Below are 20,494 nucleotides of genomic sequence, written 5' to 3'. Positions count from 1 at the left end.
ATATTTTTCACTTAAAATGTACATAATTTATAAAATAATTAAGAAAAACATCACCCCATAAATCAACCAAATAAGCAATGACATTTGAGCATGATGCTCCTACATCATTGTTTACAAAATTATAAAATATAGGTTCTATTGGGAAGCCCTATAAGGGATTTTAGGACATATTCAATATCACATCATACTCTAGTTGATGTGTATGATGTCATAAAGGAATGAAGAATTTACAGGAAAGTTGTACGGTATTCTAAGCTCCAAACTCTTAGATATCATTGCCCTTAAAGATGATGCAAAATCCTTTAAATATTATGGGCCTATTCTACTCTATAAGATTTTACAAGAGATTATTACACAAGTAATTTCATTAACACTCAAACTTATTCTCCATGAGGTCAACACAAAAGAGAAATATGGATTTCTTATTGTAGACAAATCCATGATGTTACTAGAAATATCCATAATGTTGTTAGAAATACATAGGAGGGTTTACACGCATATAGATTAAATAAATAAATCCATATTTTATAACATATTTGGATTTATCAAAAGCATAAAACAAAGTATGTTGATTGTTCTAGACATGGTGTCAATTCATGTTGGATTCACCTTGGATTTTAAGAGTTAGGTAGAATGTTTATCTCTATAGTTATCAATGGAACAATATCTCATTTTTTCTCCCACAAGGGGTCTCTCATTAAGCTTCCCCTTGTCCCCAATATTTTTCCATATGGTTGAAGAAGGGATATGAAGATACTTGGGGATGTAAAACAAACATTGGTATAAAAGGTATGAAAATTGGAAAGAACCTTATTTTAACATTTTTTTTAATAATAAAGGAAAATTTTATTAGCAAAAACTATGTAAATGCACAATAGGATTACATCTCAAAAACTGAGCTTAAAAAATACTCTAATTTCCTAGAGTTATTATAAAAATTTATGATTTGTGAAAACACAATGTTTTTAAAAATATACAACCATATATGAAAGTACATATTCTATAAAAAATTCTTTAGGATTAGATAATGCTTTTCTAACATAACAAAAGTTTAGTATGAAGACTAGATCAATAAACCTCAAAATTTATTGCATCAGTAATTTAGGATCACCATATTTTCCATTAAGGCTACTTAGTTCAAGTTGGGGACATCAACCCTTGGTGAAAGTTTTGAGTTTGCTAATGATGCTAGAGTAAGCATTTCTTATTGATTGTCCTAGAGGGTTCCACGAAGACTTTTCTAGGATAGCAAAAGATCCTTAATCACTTCACTTATTCAATCTACTCCATCATAATTTCCATCATGGAGTTGAATTGGGTCATTATCCCATCGACCCTTAGCTTAAGGGTAGTAATTTCCAATTTACTTCTAAATCCATGAATCCAAACTCCTCATCCCTATAGCGTTAAAATGCCCTATCATACATTGCATTTACCACCAGACAATATTTTCCTATCATGACCAAAAGGTGAGAAGTATTCCATGCTAGTCACAATCCATAGTCAACCTATACCACCCTTGATGGAAAATAGAAACAAAAATCGCGCCAAAAATCTATATACTTTAGTAAATATATTGTTAAAACATCTAAATGAAATAATACCTAATATTTAGAGATGACACATAAGGATAAGTGCATAGGGAGTACAATTATGAAACAACATCATACATTATGTCTTCCATGATGAAACAAGCATCATCTGGATCCGCAATATGTTCTCCATCCAACCCTAGCTTCTTAAATTCACAAGGGGATTCAACTTTGTCACACAATCAACAATAGTGGTGGTTTTAACTCCTTATCAGGCTCACATGTTTGTAAAATTCTCAACGATCCTTGTCACCTTGTCCTCACTTACCACCTTCCTCATGTTCCAATTAACCTTTCCTGTGTCGGAAGTGATATCACAGAAGTTCATATAATCCCCATGCATCTATCCACTCACACCACATGCTCCCAAAAATAGTTTGATTTTACATTGATTGAGATATTATAAAGAGGCCCTCATTCTGTTAAGGTTTAATATCATGAAAGGGGATTTGAGCATTCAACAATGTTTGATTCGCCTTCAACATCCCTGGGGCCATGTCGATTGTTGAGTTTGTCGTTACATCTACCTAATGATTCAAATCTATTGAAATGTAATACATGAGCAATGAAAATTTGAAGTATAGAAATTGATCTTAAAGTTTAGAAATCTTGGCGAATATTACTAGACCCTAATATGCAAAAAACAAAATTCTTGGTCATACTTTTATAAAAATATTCAAATTTCTGATGACTTTATATAGTCTTTATAAACTTTTGGTGATTTTTAAGGTAAAACTTTTTTATACTATAAAATTTGGGAAAATCATTTTTGAAAAATCGAAAATTCATGATTTTTTTTTTAAAGCATGGAAAATTAGCCCACTTGCGAATATTAGCCCCTAAAATTTTTCCTGTGCATGAGGAATTGTTGAATTGTAGAGAGAATGGCCAAAATTGTCTTGTAAAGAAAGTTTAACATAAAATCTTATAGGAAAGTTTTAAAATTAAAATGTCTAACTATATCATGAAAGTCATCAACTATAGAGTCATCAACAATAATTAAATTTTAGGGATGAAATTGCTTAACCAATTAAAAACCTGACATACATCTCTACTTGTTATATTCTTTTCGAGACTCCACGACAAAGTTGATTCTATTAGCCCTCTACACTAAAAACCCTCGCCAGCCCTAACCCAACCCAACCCAAACACTACTCCCTCGCTCTTTTCATCCCTCAATTTAACATAATTGTAATTTAACATAATTGTTATTACATGATGACATTCCACTATTTTGAAATAGGTTATTCAACGATGTTATTAGGTTAAAAAAATATTCATTATATATGGCGTGACTACATGAATAGAATTTTACTATCCACGTGTGAAATTTCAATGAAACAAATAAAACCCTTATCTATTTTATTATACTACAAAGTATTATATTTTAAGAAAGAATTCAAAATATAATATTTTAGTTTTGTGGAAAATTCACGAACATATTTCATTGGAAAATAGAATTGCGCAAAAAAAAACTAGAGTTGTAATATAAAGAAACAATTATTCGATATTTTATAGACTGGAGAAAAGATAAAAAAAAGTTTGCTCTTACTAAATGGAAAAACTTACAAAGTCAAGATTGTTAGGAAGATGGAACCTGAAGGAATCAATGAACTTACACCATTTTTTAAATATATTAGTTGAAAAAAGTCCATGAATCTTAATCCACATGCTAATCATATATCAAGGTATTTGGTATGTAGATATGTACAATAGATCAAATATTTTATAAAAATTATAATAAAATATCAATCATCTAACGTAATTTAATATCATCTTTACCTAGATTATAGAAAACCAAATTGCATAGAAAATGGTTGATTGAAAAAAAGATGAGAATAGAAGCAAAGCGTTGAATAACGTACGATGTTTCATAGTATACGAGAAGTTCAATACATTCATTCATCCACACAAAAGATATCCATGATCTTGGGCATCCCTCATATTAACGAACCATTAAACAGGGGAGTATTGGGAGTCGAAGAGCGAAGAATTTTTCCACATGGACCAGCCCTCTGGCCCAGCCCTCGGTGACGTGGACACAGTCACGTGACTCACTTCAGTCCCACGGTGGTCACTTGTGCGCGGACAAATATCTTGTGGACTTTACCTGGCCCCCAATCCGAGGCTCATTAAAACATATATTTGCCGGTTCTTGGGTGTAGTCACCGGCTCGTCCAGTTAGGAAGACTTCCCGCCTATGTTAAACCCTAAAGGGTTATCCTTAGCTCATTTTCACTCCGCCATTCTACTGTGCTCTCTTTGCGTTTCTGTGGCGATGCTCACTGTGCGATAGTCCAACGAACCCTTTGCTCTTTTACTGGTTACAGTTCTGATTGAAATGCTAATCCTTCGCCTTCGCTGCTGTCTTCAATGGTTTTGTCCGGAAGTCTGTGGTAAGTTGCTTACATTTTCATGGGTTCTGTGTAGGAGTCTTTTTGATTTTCAACTTCTGAGCTTTAGTTCTGTACAGGTGTTTGCGACCACGAAACTGCCGCTCTTCCGAACTCTATCTGCCCTCGAGGTAAGCTCTCGTGCTATGTTTTACCCTATTCTGTCACCTGTTATCGACACTTACAGGTTTTTGTGCATTCTCAGCTTGTGGAACTGGGTTCTGTCTCAGCAATCTCCGTCGACCCGTGGGTAAGTTCACAGTTCCTTTCCACTCGCACCTTGCTGCTCTTTCGTTCTCTTAAATTGATATTGGTTCTGGTTGGTAACTGGACTAACTCACATTGGTTCTATGTGCAGGTTGACCTGGAGACCTGCTCACGAGGGTTTCAAGTTATGCTGTCTTCAATCCCTTTCGATCCTCGTACCCTTTGCAACCGGTAGGGTTTACTCCTGCTCCAGCATGTCTATCATTTGCTCCATTTAGCTGTAGCTTTATTTTCTTGTTTGCTTAAGTTATGTTAGGGTTCGGCCGTGCCCCTTTGCCGGCATTCACAGTCTCTGTGCTCGGTCCTTTTGAGTCAGTCTATGGTTTTGATGCAACAAGGGTTTGGGACTTTTGTAATATTACGGCGATGCCGGGTTTAATATATGGTGTTGTGATGATTGTCGAACTTTCTGTATGTAAGACTATGAAATGCTTTATTAATAGAGACAGAAGGGTTTAATCTGTTACCTCTTCCTTTCAAGCTTTACATTTGATTTGTATGTGGCCGTGTTGCTCCTCGTATTCGGCTTGCGGGTTCTGTGCTTTTACGACTGCAATCTGGGCTTACGTTGATGCCTGTGTCGTTCTTTATTCTTGTAATACTCTGCAACGGATATGCTGTTAAGTATGGCCGCCTTATGCTGTCTCGCCTGCTTGTTGGTTCTGGTAATATAGTTTATGGTCTTGACTCAATGCCTGTAACGCTCTTGAGTTTCTAGTTACAGTATAAAAATTTCTTTCTATCTCAATTCATTTCTAAAAACAACAGATACTCAATAGTGCTTAGATGTACGATATGGGAAAGATAATTAACAGTAGATTATCTCAGAAAAGAATTCAATAATTCTGTTACAGAGGGTTTTTGTATATCGTCTTGCTTTTCCTTCTTATTTCGTTATGAGGGGAACCAAAAGTCCCTGTTACATCCATCCTTTTCATTTTTAAACTACATGAAATATAACTGTCTATTGAACTGAATTCTGTAACTGTCACTTGCTTCTTTAAACAAAAAGTTAACTAAACAGTTTTTTTGGTTTCCTAAGCTAACAACTAGTAACTTAAATTGTTCTGAAAATAAAAAGAAATAAACATTAATTAACAAAAGACAACAACCAGTTTTGATGACCTGTCCATCCACTCTTGGAGTCTTGTCATGTTCCTGTTTCACCGTGAGTTAGTCAGCGATCTTCTGTCTCCTCGGAGCTGGATGCTCCTGCATCAGGCTCCCGGGGTGGCAAAAAGTCATGGCTCCGTTCCATGAGGTCGTCAACAGAATAGCCCGCTTTAGTTATCTGCGCTGCGTTGAGCCAAGAACTGTCCTCTATTGGACGGTTCCGCCACTTGACCAAATATCGCAGATACTCCTTCCTCCGTGTGCGTCTAGCTACCTGTGTATCCAGAATTCCTTCGATCTCAAGGGGTGGTACCTTTGGTAATTGTCTTGTCCAAGAATCTTCTTCATAGCTGTTTTTCTGTGGCACTGTAGTTGTTGTATCATTCTCTGAATCGGCGACATAGGGAAACAGATCTGCCACGTTAAAAATGGGAGAAATTCCAATCTCAGGTGGCAACTGTATTTCATAAGCGTTCGCAGAAAATTTGCGGATGATTTTACAGGGGACGATCTTCTTGAATTTTAGTTTGTTGTACTCCCGCTTCGGGAATCTCTCCTTACGTAAATACGCAAGGACTTCATCCCCAACGTTAAACTGAACTTCCCGACGTTTTGTGTCAGCTCGCTGCTTGTACTTCTGACTGCTGTCCTGCAACTTCAGCTTGACCTGTTCGTGCAAATTGCTCATCGCTTGAGCGAATTCTTCCCCATCAGCGCTCCGTTTCTCGAGTTTTCCCAAATCCCGTAATTCATGCACTCCTCGCGGATGCATGCCGTACAAAATATGGAACGGACTGTAACCGGTGCTGCGGTTAGGTGAATCGTTGTACGCGAACTCTGCTTGAGCAAGTACACGGTCCCATGTCCGGGAATTTCCTCCTGTCAAACTGCGAAGTAAGTTCCCTAGGCTTCTGTTTACGACTTCCGTCTGACCATCAGTCTGCGGATGATAAGCGGAACTGAACTGCAATTGAGTATTCAACTTTTTCCACAGAGTTCTCCAAAAGTGACCAGTAAACTTTACATCCCGATCAGAAATGATGGATTTCGGGAGTCCATGCAACCGAACGATTTCAGTAAAGAATAGGTGTGCTATATAAGTAGCGTCGCTGGTTTTCCTGCAAGGTACAAAATGTGCCATTTTTGAAAATCGGTCAACTACAACCATGACTGAATCGAAGCCCCGCTGTGTCTTTGGTAAACCCAAAACGAAGTCCATGCTCACTGAATCCCATGGTCGACTCGGAATCGACAATGGCGAGTAAAGACCAGTGTTTTGACTATGACCCTTTGCTAGCTGACAAACTCTACATCTACTCACGTACCTCTGCACATCTCGCTGCAGTTTCGGCCAAAAATAGAAGTGTTGTACTTGAGCAATCGTCTTGTCGATACCAAAGTGTCCAGCCAGTCCTCCACTGTGCTTCTCCTGTATTATATTTTCCCGCATAGAATAGTTGGGTATACACAGTTGTCCTCCTTTAAACAGCAGTCCTTCTTGTAGATTATAGTCTAGCCACATGCTATCATTCCTTAACAAAGGGTTTTGGCAGGCTTCATATGCCTCCCCAAATTCGGTATCAGTTTGATACAACTCCTTCAAATGCTCAAAACCCAAGACTTGCATTGTGCTTTCCTGCAGAAGCAATGTTCTTCTGCTCAGTGCATCTGCCACCTTATTCGCTTGGCCACTAATGTGCTTTAATACGAATGTAAAATTCTGCAGATACTCCACCCAAGCTGCATGTTTGTGGTTCAATTTGTGCTGTTGCATAATGTACTGCAAGGCAGAATTATCTGTAAATAAAACAAACTCATCTCCCAGTAGATAATGCCGCCAATGCTTCAACGCTTGTATGATTGCATAAAATTCTTTGTCGTAGGTTGAGTACTTCTGCCTACTCTCATTTAGCTTTTCACTGAAGAAAGCGACCGGTCTGTCCTCCTGACTAAGGACTGCTCCAATGGCTGTCCCACTGGCATCACAACGAACTTGAAAAAGTTTGTTGAAGTCTGGCAGTCTCAATATAGGTCTTTCAGTAATCTTTTTCTTCAAAGTTTGAAAACTACTTTCTGTCGCTTCAGTCCAGCGAAAAGGCTGATTTGCCTTCTTGATCGTGTCCAACATAGGTGCGCAAATCTCGCTGAAATTTCTGATAAATTTCCTGTAAAAACTGGCTAGTCCATGGAAACTCCGGACTTCAAATAAACTCTTTGGTGAAGGCCAGCTAACTATAGCTGCCACCTTTTCCGGATCCATTTTTAATTCATTTTCTGCAATAACAAACCCCAAATACACTAGTTCTCGCTGAAAAAAAGGTACACTTTTTCAGATTAATCAACAGCTTGTTTTGCTGTAGCTTCCTCAACACACTCTGCAAATGCCTGAAATGCTCCTCTTTAGTCCTGCTAAAAATCAAAATATCATCCAGGTAAACTATCACGAATTTCCCATTAAATTCCTTCAATACCTCATTCATCAAACGCATGAATGTGCTGGGAGCGTTACTCAATCCAAATGGCATCACCAGCCACTCATATAAGCCTTCGTTTGTCTTGAAAGCTGTCTTCCACTCGTCGCCTTCTCGTATTCGAATCTGGTGATATCCACTCTTCAGGTCAATCTTTGAGAAATAGGCTGCCCCACTCAAACAATCCATCATATCATCCATTCTTGGTAAGGGAAACCTGTACCTGACAGTAATCTTGTTTATGGCTCTGGAGTCTGTGCACATTCGCCATTCTCCTCCCTTCTTTGGAGCCAAAACAGTCGGTACTGCACAAGGGCTCATACTCTCTCGAATCAACCCTTTATCAAGTAGTTCCTGAACTTGCTTCCTAATTTCCTCATGATCTTTGGGACTCATACGGTAAGCAGCCTTATTTGGTAAGCTTGCCCCTGGTATAAAGTCAATACAGTGACTAATACCCCTCCTTGGTGGTAATTCATTGGGAAGATCATCCACCACAATGTCCCCAAATTCTTGCAGTAACTGCTGAACTTCCTCAGGCAAATCTGATAGCTGTGTGTGTAATACTACTGCCTTTGGTCTCCTTATGACAGCAAAATTGATTTCGCTGTCCTCAATCTGTTTCACAAACTCCTTTCCTCCCAACAGCAATGCCTTCACTCCACTAGCTTCTGTTGTATTTTCCTCCTTGATGGGTACAAGCGTGTGCTTGATCCCATCTTTAACAAACTTATAGCAATTCTTTTTCCCGTCATGAACTGCACTCCTATCGAACTGCCAAGGTCGTCCCAACAGTAGGTGACAGACGTCCATTGGCATGACATCACAAAGGATCTTATCCTTGTACTTACCAATCTGAAACTCTACCTCACATTGTTCGTCGACTAGCAGCTGATGTCCTTTCTGCAGCCATGACACTTTGTAGGGCGTGGGGTGCTTCATTTTCTTCAATCCCAACTTTTCTACCATCTCCACCGCCACAAGATTGTCCGTACTCCCACTATCAATAATCAATTTGCAGCACTTGCCCCGCGACTTGCAGACAGTGCGGAACAAAGCTTTACGTTGATCTAGTTCTGCAATCTCCTTTGCTGGTTTCAACAGGACTTTGTTCAACACCAAAGCTTCACCTGTCTCTGGTGCATTTTCTGCTTCCTGAGGTGTTGTCTCAGCATCCTCTGTCTGAACGACATAAGTTCCTCTTCCGCCTGCTGGTTCAGCTTCAGGACATTCATAAGACTTGTGCCCCCATTTGTGGCAGCGATAGCACTGGACAGCTCCCCTGCCCCGACCATTTCCTCGCCCTCGCTGAGGTGGTCGTCCTCCTCTCGTGCTATTGTCTTTTTCTGTCGCTCCAGCAGATTTAGAGCTGCTGCTTTCTTCACTTGGACCTGTACCTCGGCCTCTTCCAAACACTTTACCCTTTCCCCTGCCAGTTCCACCTCCTCTCCTGGCATTCTGCTTCCGGTTAATCTTTTCCTCTGCCTTCAGCGCAAACTGATAGGCTTCTTCCAATGTCCGGGGTGAAAGGATACCAATTTCATCCAAGATTTCCCCCCTTAAGCCATTCACAAATCTGGCTGTTTTCTCCGGGGTGTCTTCCACATATCCTGCCCGCAAATTTAACTTGTAGAATTCCTCTGTAAATTCTCTAACGGTCATTCCCCTCTGTTTTAGATTCTGTACCTGCCTGTACAGCATAATCTGATAATCTTTCGGTAAAAATTTCTCTTTCAGCTTGGCCTCCATCCTAGACCATTTCTTTATAGGCTGTTTATTGAGCCTCCTCCGCTCCGCCTGAATGCTGTCCCACCACAAGGACGCATGTCCCTTCAGTTTGGTGGCGGCGAACTTCACCTGTTTATCCTCACTGGTTTCCTCGAATTCGAAATATTTGTTGACTTCACTTAGCCAATCCAACAACACGTCTGCGGACAGACTTCCGTCATAAGTTGACAGCTCATGTTTTGGCTTATGACTTGACAGCAAAACCGACTTCAACAGTCTGAATTATGGTGTCACCCCCTCTAATTCTTCCTCTGGTTCAACTTCTTCTTCATCACTGTCATCTGCTGGGTTTCTTCTTCCCCCAGCTTCCACCACTGCCAATCTTTCACGCAAAACTCGAATCTCCTCTCGGAGTCCATCATCTACTACCCTCCGGACTACTCTTCCCCTTCCTCTTCCTCTTCCTCTTCCTCTTCCTCTTCCTTCACCTTCACCTTCTACCTGTTCCATTGGTTCTAACTCAAGAAACTAGCTCTGATACCACTTATGATGGCCCAGCCCTCTGGCCCAGCCCTCGGTGATGTGGACACAGTCACGTGACTCACTTCAGTCCCACGGTGGTCACTTGTGCGCGGACAAATATCTTGTGGACTTTACCTGGCCCCCAATCCGAGGCTCATTAAAACATATATCTGTCGGTTCTTGGGTGTAGTCACCGGCTCGTCCAGTTAGGAAGACTTCCCGCCTATGTTAAACCCTAAAGGGTTATCCTTAGCTCATTTTCACTCCGCCATTCTACTGTGCTCTCTCTGCGTTTCTGTGGCGATGCTCACTGTGCGATAGTCCAACGAACCCTTTGCTCTTTTACTGGTTACAGTTCTGATTGAAATGCTAATCCTTCGCCTTCGCTGCTGTCTTCAATGGTTTTGTCCGGAAGTCTGTGGTAAGTTGCTTACATTTTCATGGGTTCTGTGTAGGAGTCTTTTTGATTTTCAACTTCTGAGCTTTAGTTCTGTACAGGTGTTTGCAACCACGAAACTGCCGCTCTTCCGAACTCTATCTGCCCTCGAGATAAGCTCTCGTGCTATGTTTTACCCTATTCTGTCACCTGTTATCGACACTTACAGGTTTTTGTGCATTCTCAGCTTGTGGAACTGGGTTCTGTCTCCGCAATCTCCGTCGACCCGTGGGTAAGTTCACAGTTCCTTTCCACTCGCACCTTGCTGCTCTTTCGTTCTCTTAAATTGATATTGGTTCTGGTTGGTAACTGGACTAACTCACATTGGTTCTATGTGCAGGTTGACCTGGAGACCTGCTCACGAGGGTTTCAAGTTATGCTGTCTTCAATCCCTTTCGATCCTCGTACCCTTTGCAACCGGTAGGGTTTACTCCTGCTCCAGCATGTCTATCGTTTGCTCCATTTAGCTGTAGCTGTATTTTCTTGTTTGCTTAAGTTATGTTAGGGTTCGGCCGTGCCCTTTGCCGGCGTTCACAGTCTCTGTGCTCGGTCCTTTTGAGTCAGTCTATGGTTTTGATGCAACAAGGGTTTGGGACTTTTGTAATATTACGGCGATGCCGGGTTTAATATATGGTGTTGTGATGATTGTCGAACTTTCTGTATGTAAGACTATGAAATGCTTTATTAATAGAGACAAAAGGGTTTAATCTGTTACCTCTTCCTTTCAAGCTTTACATTTGATTTGTATGTGGCCGTGTTGCTCCTCGTATTCGGCTTGCAGGTTCTGTGCTTTTACGACTGCAATCTAGGCTTACGTTGATGCCTGTGTCGTTCTTTATTCTTGTAATACTCTGCAACGCATATGCTGTTAAGTATGGCCGCCTTATGCTGTCTCGCCTGCGTGTTGGTTCTGGTAATATAGTTTATGGTCTTGACTCAATGCCTGTAACGCTCTTGAGTTTCTAGTTACAGTATAAAAATTTCTTTCTATCTCAATTCATTTCTAAAAACAACAGATACTCAATAGTGCTTAGATGTACGATATGGGAAAGATAATTAACAATAGATTATCTCAGAAAAGAATTCAATAATTCTGTTACAGAGGGTTTTTGTATATCGTCTTGCTTTTCCTTCTTATTTCGTTATGAGGGGAACCAAAAAAAGTCCATGTTACATCCATCCTTTTCATTTTTAAACTACATGAAATATAACTGTCTATTGAACTGAATTCTGTAACTGTCACTTGCTTCTTTAAACAAAAAGTTAACTAAACAGTTTTTTTGGTTTCCTAAGCTAACAACTAGTAACTTAAATTGTTCTGAAAATAAAAAGAAATAAACATTAATTAACAAAAGACAACAACCAGTTTTGATGACCTGTCCATCCACTCTTGGAGTCTTGTCATGTTCCTGTTTCACCGTGAGTCAGTCAGCGATCTTCTGTCTCCTCGGAGCTGGATGCTCCTGCATCAGGCTCCCGGGTGGCAAAAAGTCATGGCTCCGTTCCATGAGGTCGTCAACAGAATAGCCCGCTTTAGTTATCTGCACTGCGTTGAGCCAAGAACTGTCCTCTATTGGACGGTTCCGCCACTTGACCAAATATCGCAGATACTCCTTCCTGCGTGTGCGTCTAGCTACCTGTGTATCCAGAATTCCTTCGATCTCAAGGGGTGGTGCCTTTGGTAATTGTCTTGTCCAAGAATCTTCTTCATAGCTGTTTTTTTGTGGCACTGTAGTTGCTGTATCATTCTCTGAATCGACGACATAGGGAAACAGATCTGCCACGTTAAAAATGGGAGAAATTCCAATCTCAGGTGGCAACTGTATTTCATAAGCGTTCGCAGAAAATTTGCGGATGATTTTACAGGGGCCGATCTTCTTGAATTTTAGTTTGTTGTACTCCCGCTTCGGGAATCTCTCCTTACGTAAATACGCAAGGACTTCATCCCCAACGTTAAACTGAACTTCCCGACGCTTTGTGTCAGCTCGCTGCTTGTACTTCTGACTGCTGTCCTGCAACTTCAGCTTGACCTGTTCGTGCAAATTTCTCATCGCTTGAGCGAATTCTTCCCCATCAGCGCTCCGTTTCTCGAGTTTTCCCAAATCCCGTAATTCATGCACTCCTCGCGGATGCATGCCGTACAAAATCTGGAACGGACTGTAACCGGTGCTGCGGTTAGGTGAATCGTTGTACGCGAACTCTGCTTGAGCAAGTACACGGTCCCATGTCCGGGAATTTCCTCCTGTCAAACTGCGAAGTAAGTTCCCTAGGCTTCTGTTTACGACTTCCGTCTGACCATCAGTCTGCGGATGATAAGCGGAACTGAACTGCAATTGAGTATTCAACTTTTTCCACAGAGTTCTCCAAAAGTGACCAGTAAACTTTACATCCCGATCAGAAATGATGGATTTCGGGAGTCCATGCAACCGAACGATTTCAGTAAAGAATAGGTGTGCTATATAAGTAGCGTCGCTGGTTTTCCTGCAAGGTACAAAATGTGCCATTTTTTAAAATCGGTCAACTACAACCATGACTGAATCGAAGCCCCGCTGTGTCTTTGGTAAACCCAAAACGAAGTCCATGCTCACTGAATCCCATGGTCGACTCGGAATCGGCAATGGCGAGTAAAGACCAGTGTTTTGACTATGACCCTTTGCTAGCTGACAAACTCTGCATCTACTCACGTACCTCTGCACATCTCGCTGCAGTTTCGGCCAAAAATAGAAGTGTTGTACTTGAGCAATCGTCTTGTCGATACCAAAGTGTCCAGCCAGTCCTCCACTGTGCTTCTCCTGTATTATATTTTCCCGCATAGAACAGTTGGGTATACACAGTTGTCCTCCTTTAAACAGCAGTCCTTCTTGTAGATTATAGTCTAGCCACATGCTATCATTCCTTAACAAAGGGTTTTGGCAGGCTTCATATGCCTCCCCAAATTCGGTATCAGTTTGATACAACTCCTTCAAATGCTCAAAACCCAAGACTTGCATTGTGCTTTCCTGCAGAAGCAATGTTCTTCTGCTCAGTGCATCTGCCACCTTATTCGCTTGGCCACTAATGTGCTTTAATACGAATGTAAAATTCTGCAGATACTCCACCCAAGCTGCATGTTTGTGGTTCAATTTGTGCTGTTGCATAATGTACTGCAAGGCAGAATTATCTGTAAATAAAACAAACTCATCTCCCAGTAGATAATGCCACCAATGCTTCAACGCTTGTATGATTGCATAAAATTCTTTGTCGTAGGTTGAGTACTTCTGCCTACTCTCATTTAGCTTTTCACTGAAGAAAGCGACCGGTCTGTCCTCCTGACTAAGGACTACTCCAATGGCTGTCCCACTGGCATCACAACGAACTTGAAAAAGTTTGTTGAAATTTGGCAGTCTCAATATAGGTCTTTCAGTAATCTTTTTCTTCAAAGTTTGAAAACTACTTTCTGCCGCTTCAGTCCAGCGAAAAGGCTGATTTGCCTTCTTGATCGTGTCCAACATAGGTGCACAAATCTCGCTGAAATTTCTGATAAATTTCCTGTAAAAACTGGCTAGTCCATGGAAACTCCGGACTTCAAATAAACTCTTCGGTGAAGGCCAGCTAACTATAGCTGCCACCTTTTCCGGATCCATTTTTAATTCATTTTCTGCAATAACAAACCCCAAATACACTAGATCTCGCTAAAAAAAAGGTACACTTTTTCAGATTAATCAGCAGCTTGTTTTGCTGCAGCTTCCTCAACACACTCTGCAAATGCCTGAAATGCTCCTCTTTAGTCCTGCTAAAAATCAAAATATCATCCAGGTAAACTATCACGAATTTCCCATTAAATTCCTTCAATACCTCATTCATCAAACGCATGAATGTGCTGGGAGCGTTACTCAATCCAAATGGCATCACCAGCCACTCATATAAGCCTTCGTTTGTCTTGAAAGCTGTCTTCCACTTGTCGCCTTCTCGTATTCGAATCTGGTGATATCCACTCTTCAGGTCAATCTTTGAGAAATAGGCTGCCCCACTCAAACAATCCATCATATCGTCCATTCTTGGTAAGGGAAACTTGTACCTGACAGTAATCTTGTTTATGGCTCTGGAGTCTGTGCACATTCGCCATTCTCCTCCCTTCTTTGGAGCCAAAACAGTCGGTACTGCACAAGGGCTCATACTCTCTCGAATCAACCCTTTATCAAGTAGTTCCTGAACTTGCTTCCTAATTTCCTCATGATCTTTGGGACTCATACGGTAAGCAGCCTTATTTGGTAAGCTTGCCCCTGGTATAAAGTCAATACAGTGACTAATACCCCTCCTTGGTGGTAATTCATTGGGAAGATCATCCACCACAATGTCCCCAAATTCTTGCAGTAACTGCTGAACTTCCTCAGGCAAATCTGATAGCTGTGTGTGTAATACTACTGCCTTTGGTCTCCTTATGACAGCAAAATTGATTTCGTTGTCCTCAATCTGTTTCACAAACTCCTTTCCTCCCAACGGCAATGCCTTCACTCCACTCGCTTCTGTTGTATTTTCCTCCTTGATGGGTACAAGCGTGTGCTTGATCCCATCTTTAACAAACTTATAGCAATTCTTTTTCCCGTCATGAACTGCACTCCTATCGAACTGCCAAGGTCGTCCCAACAGTAGGTGACAGACGTCCATTGGCATGACATCACAAAGGATCTTATCCTTGTACTTACCAATCTGAAACTCTACCTCACATTGTTCATCGACTAGCAGCTGATGTCCTTTCTGCAGCCATGACACTTTGTAGGGCGTGGGGTGCTTCATTTTCTTCAATCCCAACTTTTCTACCATCTCCACCGCCACAAGATTGTCCATACTCCCACTATCAATAATCAATTTGCAGCACTTGCCCCGCGACTTGCAGACAGTGCGGAACAAAGCTTTACGTTGATCTGGTTCTGCAATCTCCTTTGCTGGTTTCAATAGGACTTTGTTCAACACCAAAGCTTCACCTGTCTCTGGTGCATTTTCTGCTTCCTGAGGTGTTGTCTCAGCATCCTCTGTCTGAACGACATAAGTTCCTCTTCCGCCTGCTGGTTCAGCTTCAGGACATTCATAAGACTTGTGCCCCCATTTGTGGCAGCGATAGCACTGGACAACTCCCCTGCCCCGACCATTTCCTCGCCCTCGCTGAGGTGGTCGTCCTCCTCTCGTGCTATTGTCTTTTTCTGTCGCTCCAGCAAATTTAGAGTTGTTGCTTTCTTCACTTGGACCTGTACCTCGGCCTCTTCCAAACACTTTACCCTTTCCCCTGCCAGTTCCACCTCCTCTCCTGGCATTCTGCTTCCGGTTAATCTTTTCCTCTGCCTTCAGCGCAAACTGATAGGCTTCTTCCAATGTCCGGGGTGAAAGGATACCAATTTCATCCAAGATTTCCCCCCTTAAGCCATTCACAAATCTGGCTGTTTTCTCCGGGGTGTCTTCCACATATCGTGCCCGCAAATTTAACTTGTAGAATTCCTCTGTAAATTCTCTAACGGTCATTCCCCTCTGTTTTAGATTTTGTACCTGCCTGTACAGCATAATCTGATAATCTTTCGGTAAAAATTTCTCTTTCAGCTTGGCCTCCATCCTAGACCATTTCTTTATAGGCTGTTTATTGAGCCTCCTCCGCTCCGCCTGAATGCTGTCCCACCACAAGGACGCATGTCCCTTCAGTTTGGTGGCGGCGAACTTCACCTGTTTATCCTCACTGGTTTCCTCGAATTCGAAATATTTGTTGACTTCACTTAGCCAATCCAACAACACGTCTGCGGACAGACTTCCGTCATAAGTTGACAGCTCATGTTTTGGCTTATGACTTGACAGCAAAACCGACTTCAACAGTCTGAATTCTGGTGTCACCCCCTCTAATTCTTCCTCTGGTTCAACTTCTTCTTCATCACTGTCATCTGCTGGGTTTATTCTTCCCCCAGCTTCCACCACTGCCAATCTTTCACGCAAAACTCGAATCTCCTCTCGGAGTCCATCATCTACTACCCTCCGGACTACTCTTCCCCTTCCTCTTCCTCTTCCTCTTCCTCTTCCTCTTCCTTCACCTTCACCTTCTACCTGTTCCATTGGTTCTAACTCAAGAAACTAGCTCTGATACCACTTATGATGGCCCAGCCCTTGGTGACGTGGACACAGTCACGTGACTCACTTCAGTCCCACGGTGGTCACTTGTGCGCGGACAAATATCTTGTGGACTTTACCTGGCCCCCAATCCGAGGCTCATTAAAACATATATCTGCCGGTTCTTGGGTGTAGTCACCGGCTCATCCAGTTAGGAAGACTTCCCGCCTATGTTAAACCCTAAAGGGTTATCCTTAGCTCATTTTCACTCCGCCATTCTACTGTGCTCTCTCTGCGTTTCTGTGGCGATGCTCACTGTGCGATAGTCCAACGAACCCTTTGCTCTTTTACTGGTTACAGTTCTGATTGAAATGCTAATCCTTCGCCTTCACTGCTGTCTTCAATGGTTTTGTCCGGAAGTCTGTGGTAAGTTGCTTACATTTTCATGGGTTCTGTGTAGGAGTCTTTTTGATTTTCAACTTCTGAGCTTTAGTTCTATACAGGTGTTTGCGACCACGAAACTGCCGCTCTTCCGAACTCTATCTGCCCTCGAGGTAAGCTCTCGTGCTATGTTTTACCCTATTCTGTCACCTGTTATCGACACTTATAGGTTTTTGTGCATTCTCAGCTTGTGGAACTGGGTTCTGTCTCCGCAATCTCCGTCAACCCGTGGGTAAGTTCACAATTCCTTTCCACTCGCACCTTGCTGCTCTTTCGTTCTCTTAAATTGATATTGGTTCTGGTTGGTAACTGGACTAACTCACATTGGTTCTATGTGCAGGTTGACCTGGAGACCTGCTCACGAGGGTTTCAAGTTATGCTGTCTTCAATCCCTTTCGATCCTGGTACCCTTTGCAACCGGTAGGGTTTACTCCTGCTCCAGCATGTCTATCGTTTGCTCCATTTAGCTGTAGCTGTATTTTCTTGTTTGCTTAAGTTATGTTAGGGTTCGGCCGTGCCCCTTTGCCGGCGTTCACAGTCTCTGTGCTCGGTCCTTTTGAGTCAGTCTATGGTTTTGATGCAACAAGGGTTTGGGACTTTTGTAATATTACGGCGATGCCGGGTTTAATATATGGTGTTGTGATGATTGTCGAACTTTCTGTATGTAAGACTATGAAATGCTTTATTAATAGAGACAGAAGGGTTTAATCTGTTACCTCTTCCTTTCAAGCTTTACATTTGATTTGTATGTGGCCGTGTTGCTCCTCGTATTCGGCTTGCGGGTTCTGTGCTTTTACGACTGCAATCTGGGCTTACGTTGATGCCTGTGTCGTTCTTTATTCTTGTAATACTCTGCAACGCATATGCTGTTAAGTATGGCCGCCTTATGCTGTCTCGCCTACGTGTTGGTTCTGGTAATATAGTTTATGGTCTTGACTCAATGCCTGTAACGCTCTTGAGTTTCTAGTTACAGTATAAAAATTTCTTTCTATCTCAATTCATTTCTAAAAACAACAGATACTCAATAGTGCTTAGATGTACGATATGGGAAAGATAATTAACAATAGATTATCTCAGAAAAGAATTCAATAATTCTGTTACAGAGGGTTTTTGTATATCATCTTGCTTTTCCTTCTTATTTCGTTATGAGGGGAACCAAAAAAAGTCCCTGTTACATCCATCCTTTTCATTTTTAAACTACATGAAATATAACTGTCTATTGAACTGAATTCTGTAACTGTCACTTGCTTCTTTAAACAAAAAGTTAACTAAACAGTTTTTTTGGTTTCCTAAGCTAACAACTAGTAACTTAAATTGTTCTGAAAATAAAAAGAAATAAACATTAATTAACAAAAGACAACAACCAGTTTTGATGACCTGTCCATCCACTCTTGGAGTCTTGTCGTGTTCCTGTTTCACCGTGAGTCAGTCAGCGATCTTCTGTCTCCTCGGAGCTGGATGCTCCTGCATCATGTTATTTCCGATTTCTTGTTATACAATAAAAGATTATGTTATTTCCGATTTCTTTTTATATAACGAAATAATAAATTTTGACATCTTAAACGATCACGAGCGACTCTGATCATAGGCCTTTACTTATAACTCTCATTTTTTTCATGCATAGAGATCCCATGGAAAATAATCCTTATAGCGAAAAGAACTTAATCTTTGATAGAGATAAAAACGATCTCTTTCTAAATGAATTAAAAACTAATTTGCTTCCTTTATCTAGTATAGACAACATAGAAGACCCCTATCATAATTTTACTACAACCCTCTCATATTCTATTAACAAGTTCTCAATTGAAGTTTCAAGTAATAAAAGAAATAGCAAAACTAACCGATGGTATGACAAAGATTGTAAAAGTGCGAGGAGAGAAATTAAGGAAGCTGTTGATGAATCTCTTAAAATTGACAAGATAAAAATATACAAAGCCCTAACTAAAAGGAAAAAAAGACAGTATATTCATAAAAGACAAGAGAATTTGTTACACCTCTCTGAGGTAGCTCCTATGAAATTCTGGAGGTAGATTCTAACTAGGAAAACTAAAGATAATAATAAAATTGCTATACAAGACTCGAATTCTTTTCTTAAAAAGCTTTATGAATCTCCAAATGTCATAGATAAATTTGAAACCCTGCTCACAACGAAAGAATTTTTCTCATTAGAAGACATTGATTTTGGGGTTAAACGCTTGGAAAATGTGAAAGCTAAGGATATTGAAGGTTACCAGGTGGAAATCTAAAAAATTGGAGGTCTTGTCCTCATCCCACACATCCACAAGCTTTTCAATGAAGCGGTCAAGCAAGGGTTCCCTAAAGCTTGGACTCGGAGCCTCATTATCCCTATTTTTAAAAGTGGGGATACAAGTAACCCTGCTAATTATCGGACAATTATGACCAGCCCTCTCTTAGCTAAGTTATATGGTATTATTTTGGAAAAGAAGTTGACCATATGGCTTGAAAGTGAAGGTAAGCGGGCTAAAGACCAAGCGGGTTTTAGAAGGGAGCACTCAACAACGGACCACCTCATTACCCTTAGGATCATTGTGGAGGAATGTCGCAATGATAAATCCAATCTCTTTTATTTCTTTTTGGACTTTAGAAAGGCTTTCGATACGGTTCATAGAAACAACCTATGGAATAGATTAGAAGAGCTAAAGGTTCCTTTTGAGTTGAGAGTTGCTACTATAAGGTTATACGAGAATCTAATTGCCAAGTTTAAGAGCAATGAGGGGTGGTCGAAAGATATTAAGTGTAATATCGGAGTTAAACAAGGTTTCCCCCTTCCGCTACCCTATTTGGCATTCACATCAACAAGCTAGAAGGTTGTTTAGAGGAAGCAGGCTTTGTTGGCATGATATTAGCTGGGATAATCATCATCCTTCTTCTCTATGCTGACAATATTGTTCTTCTCGCAAGGTGCCCATCTGATCTTGATAAGCAACTTAGACTTCTTAAGGATTTCTACTTTACCATGAGTATGACTATTAACACTAACAAAACAAAGTTATGATTATCAAATCCAAGGACACTTACGCTAATTTTATGCATGAAAATAGTAACTTGGAGGAAGTGTTTTCTTACAAGTACTAGGAATTGATATTCATCACATGCTCAACTGGAACTATAGTATTGAGAAAATGATTAATGGGGGGTGGAAAGCTTATTTTGGTCTTGAAAATAATTGTAAAATGACAAACCTCGTAATGTGGGATAGAAAGAAGTTCATCTTTCAAACTTTAGTCACTCCTGTTAGCTTATATGGATGTGAGGTTTAGGGTTGCATAATCTCTAGAGAATCTTGGAGAAAGATTGACAAAATCCAGAAGCGTTTTATAATGTATAACCTCAAAATTAAAAGCAATACACCCTATTCTATTCTCCTTATAGAAGTGGGTCTTTCCCTTATCAAGAGCCTAGCTCTGACTAGGCTTCTATTGTACAAGCACAAGCTCAATAACA

The 20,494-nt window shown here is 40.8% G+C and overlaps 2 protein-coding genes across 2 annotated transcripts; both read right to left on the bottom strand.

The window, feature by feature from the left end:
- Positions 1-4,887: 4,887 nt before the first annotated feature.
- On the bottom strand, positions 4,888-9,983 carry LOC149266241 (uncharacterized). Its single transcript, XM_089407584.1, has 4 exons — positions 9,900-9,983; positions 8,688-9,807; positions 5,640-7,162; positions 4,888-4,947 (listed from the first exon to the last, which is right to left on the bottom strand). The coding sequence occupies exons 1-4, from the start codon at positions 9,981-9,983 to the stop codon at positions 4,888-4,890; spliced, it is 2,787 nt and encodes a 928-aa protein (XP_089263710.1).
- Positions 9,984-13,029: 3,046 nt separating this feature from the next.
- LOC149266240 (uncharacterized) lies at positions 13,030-16,594 on the bottom strand. The gene is made up of 3 exons (XM_089407580.1): positions 15,164-16,594; positions 14,694-15,043; positions 13,030-13,861 (listed from the first exon to the last, which is right to left on the bottom strand). The coding sequence occupies exons 1-3, from the start codon at positions 16,592-16,594 to the stop codon at positions 13,030-13,032; spliced, it is 2,613 nt and encodes an 870-aa protein (XP_089263706.1).
- Between the last annotated feature and the right edge of the window lie 3,900 nt (positions 16,595-20,494).

The sequence above is a fragment of the Pinus tabuliformis genome, chromosome 6 (assembly GCF_031772625.1).
Source record: "Pinus tabuliformis cultivar Carrire ecotype Pingquan chromosome 6, CPIR1, whole genome shotgun sequence".
Classification (NCBI taxonomy): Eukaryota; Viridiplantae; Streptophyta; class Pinopsida; order Pinales; family Pinaceae; genus Pinus; species Pinus tabuliformis.
Note: the sequence above shows the minus strand (reverse complement) of the source record. Positions and strands in the feature narration are given on the sequence as shown.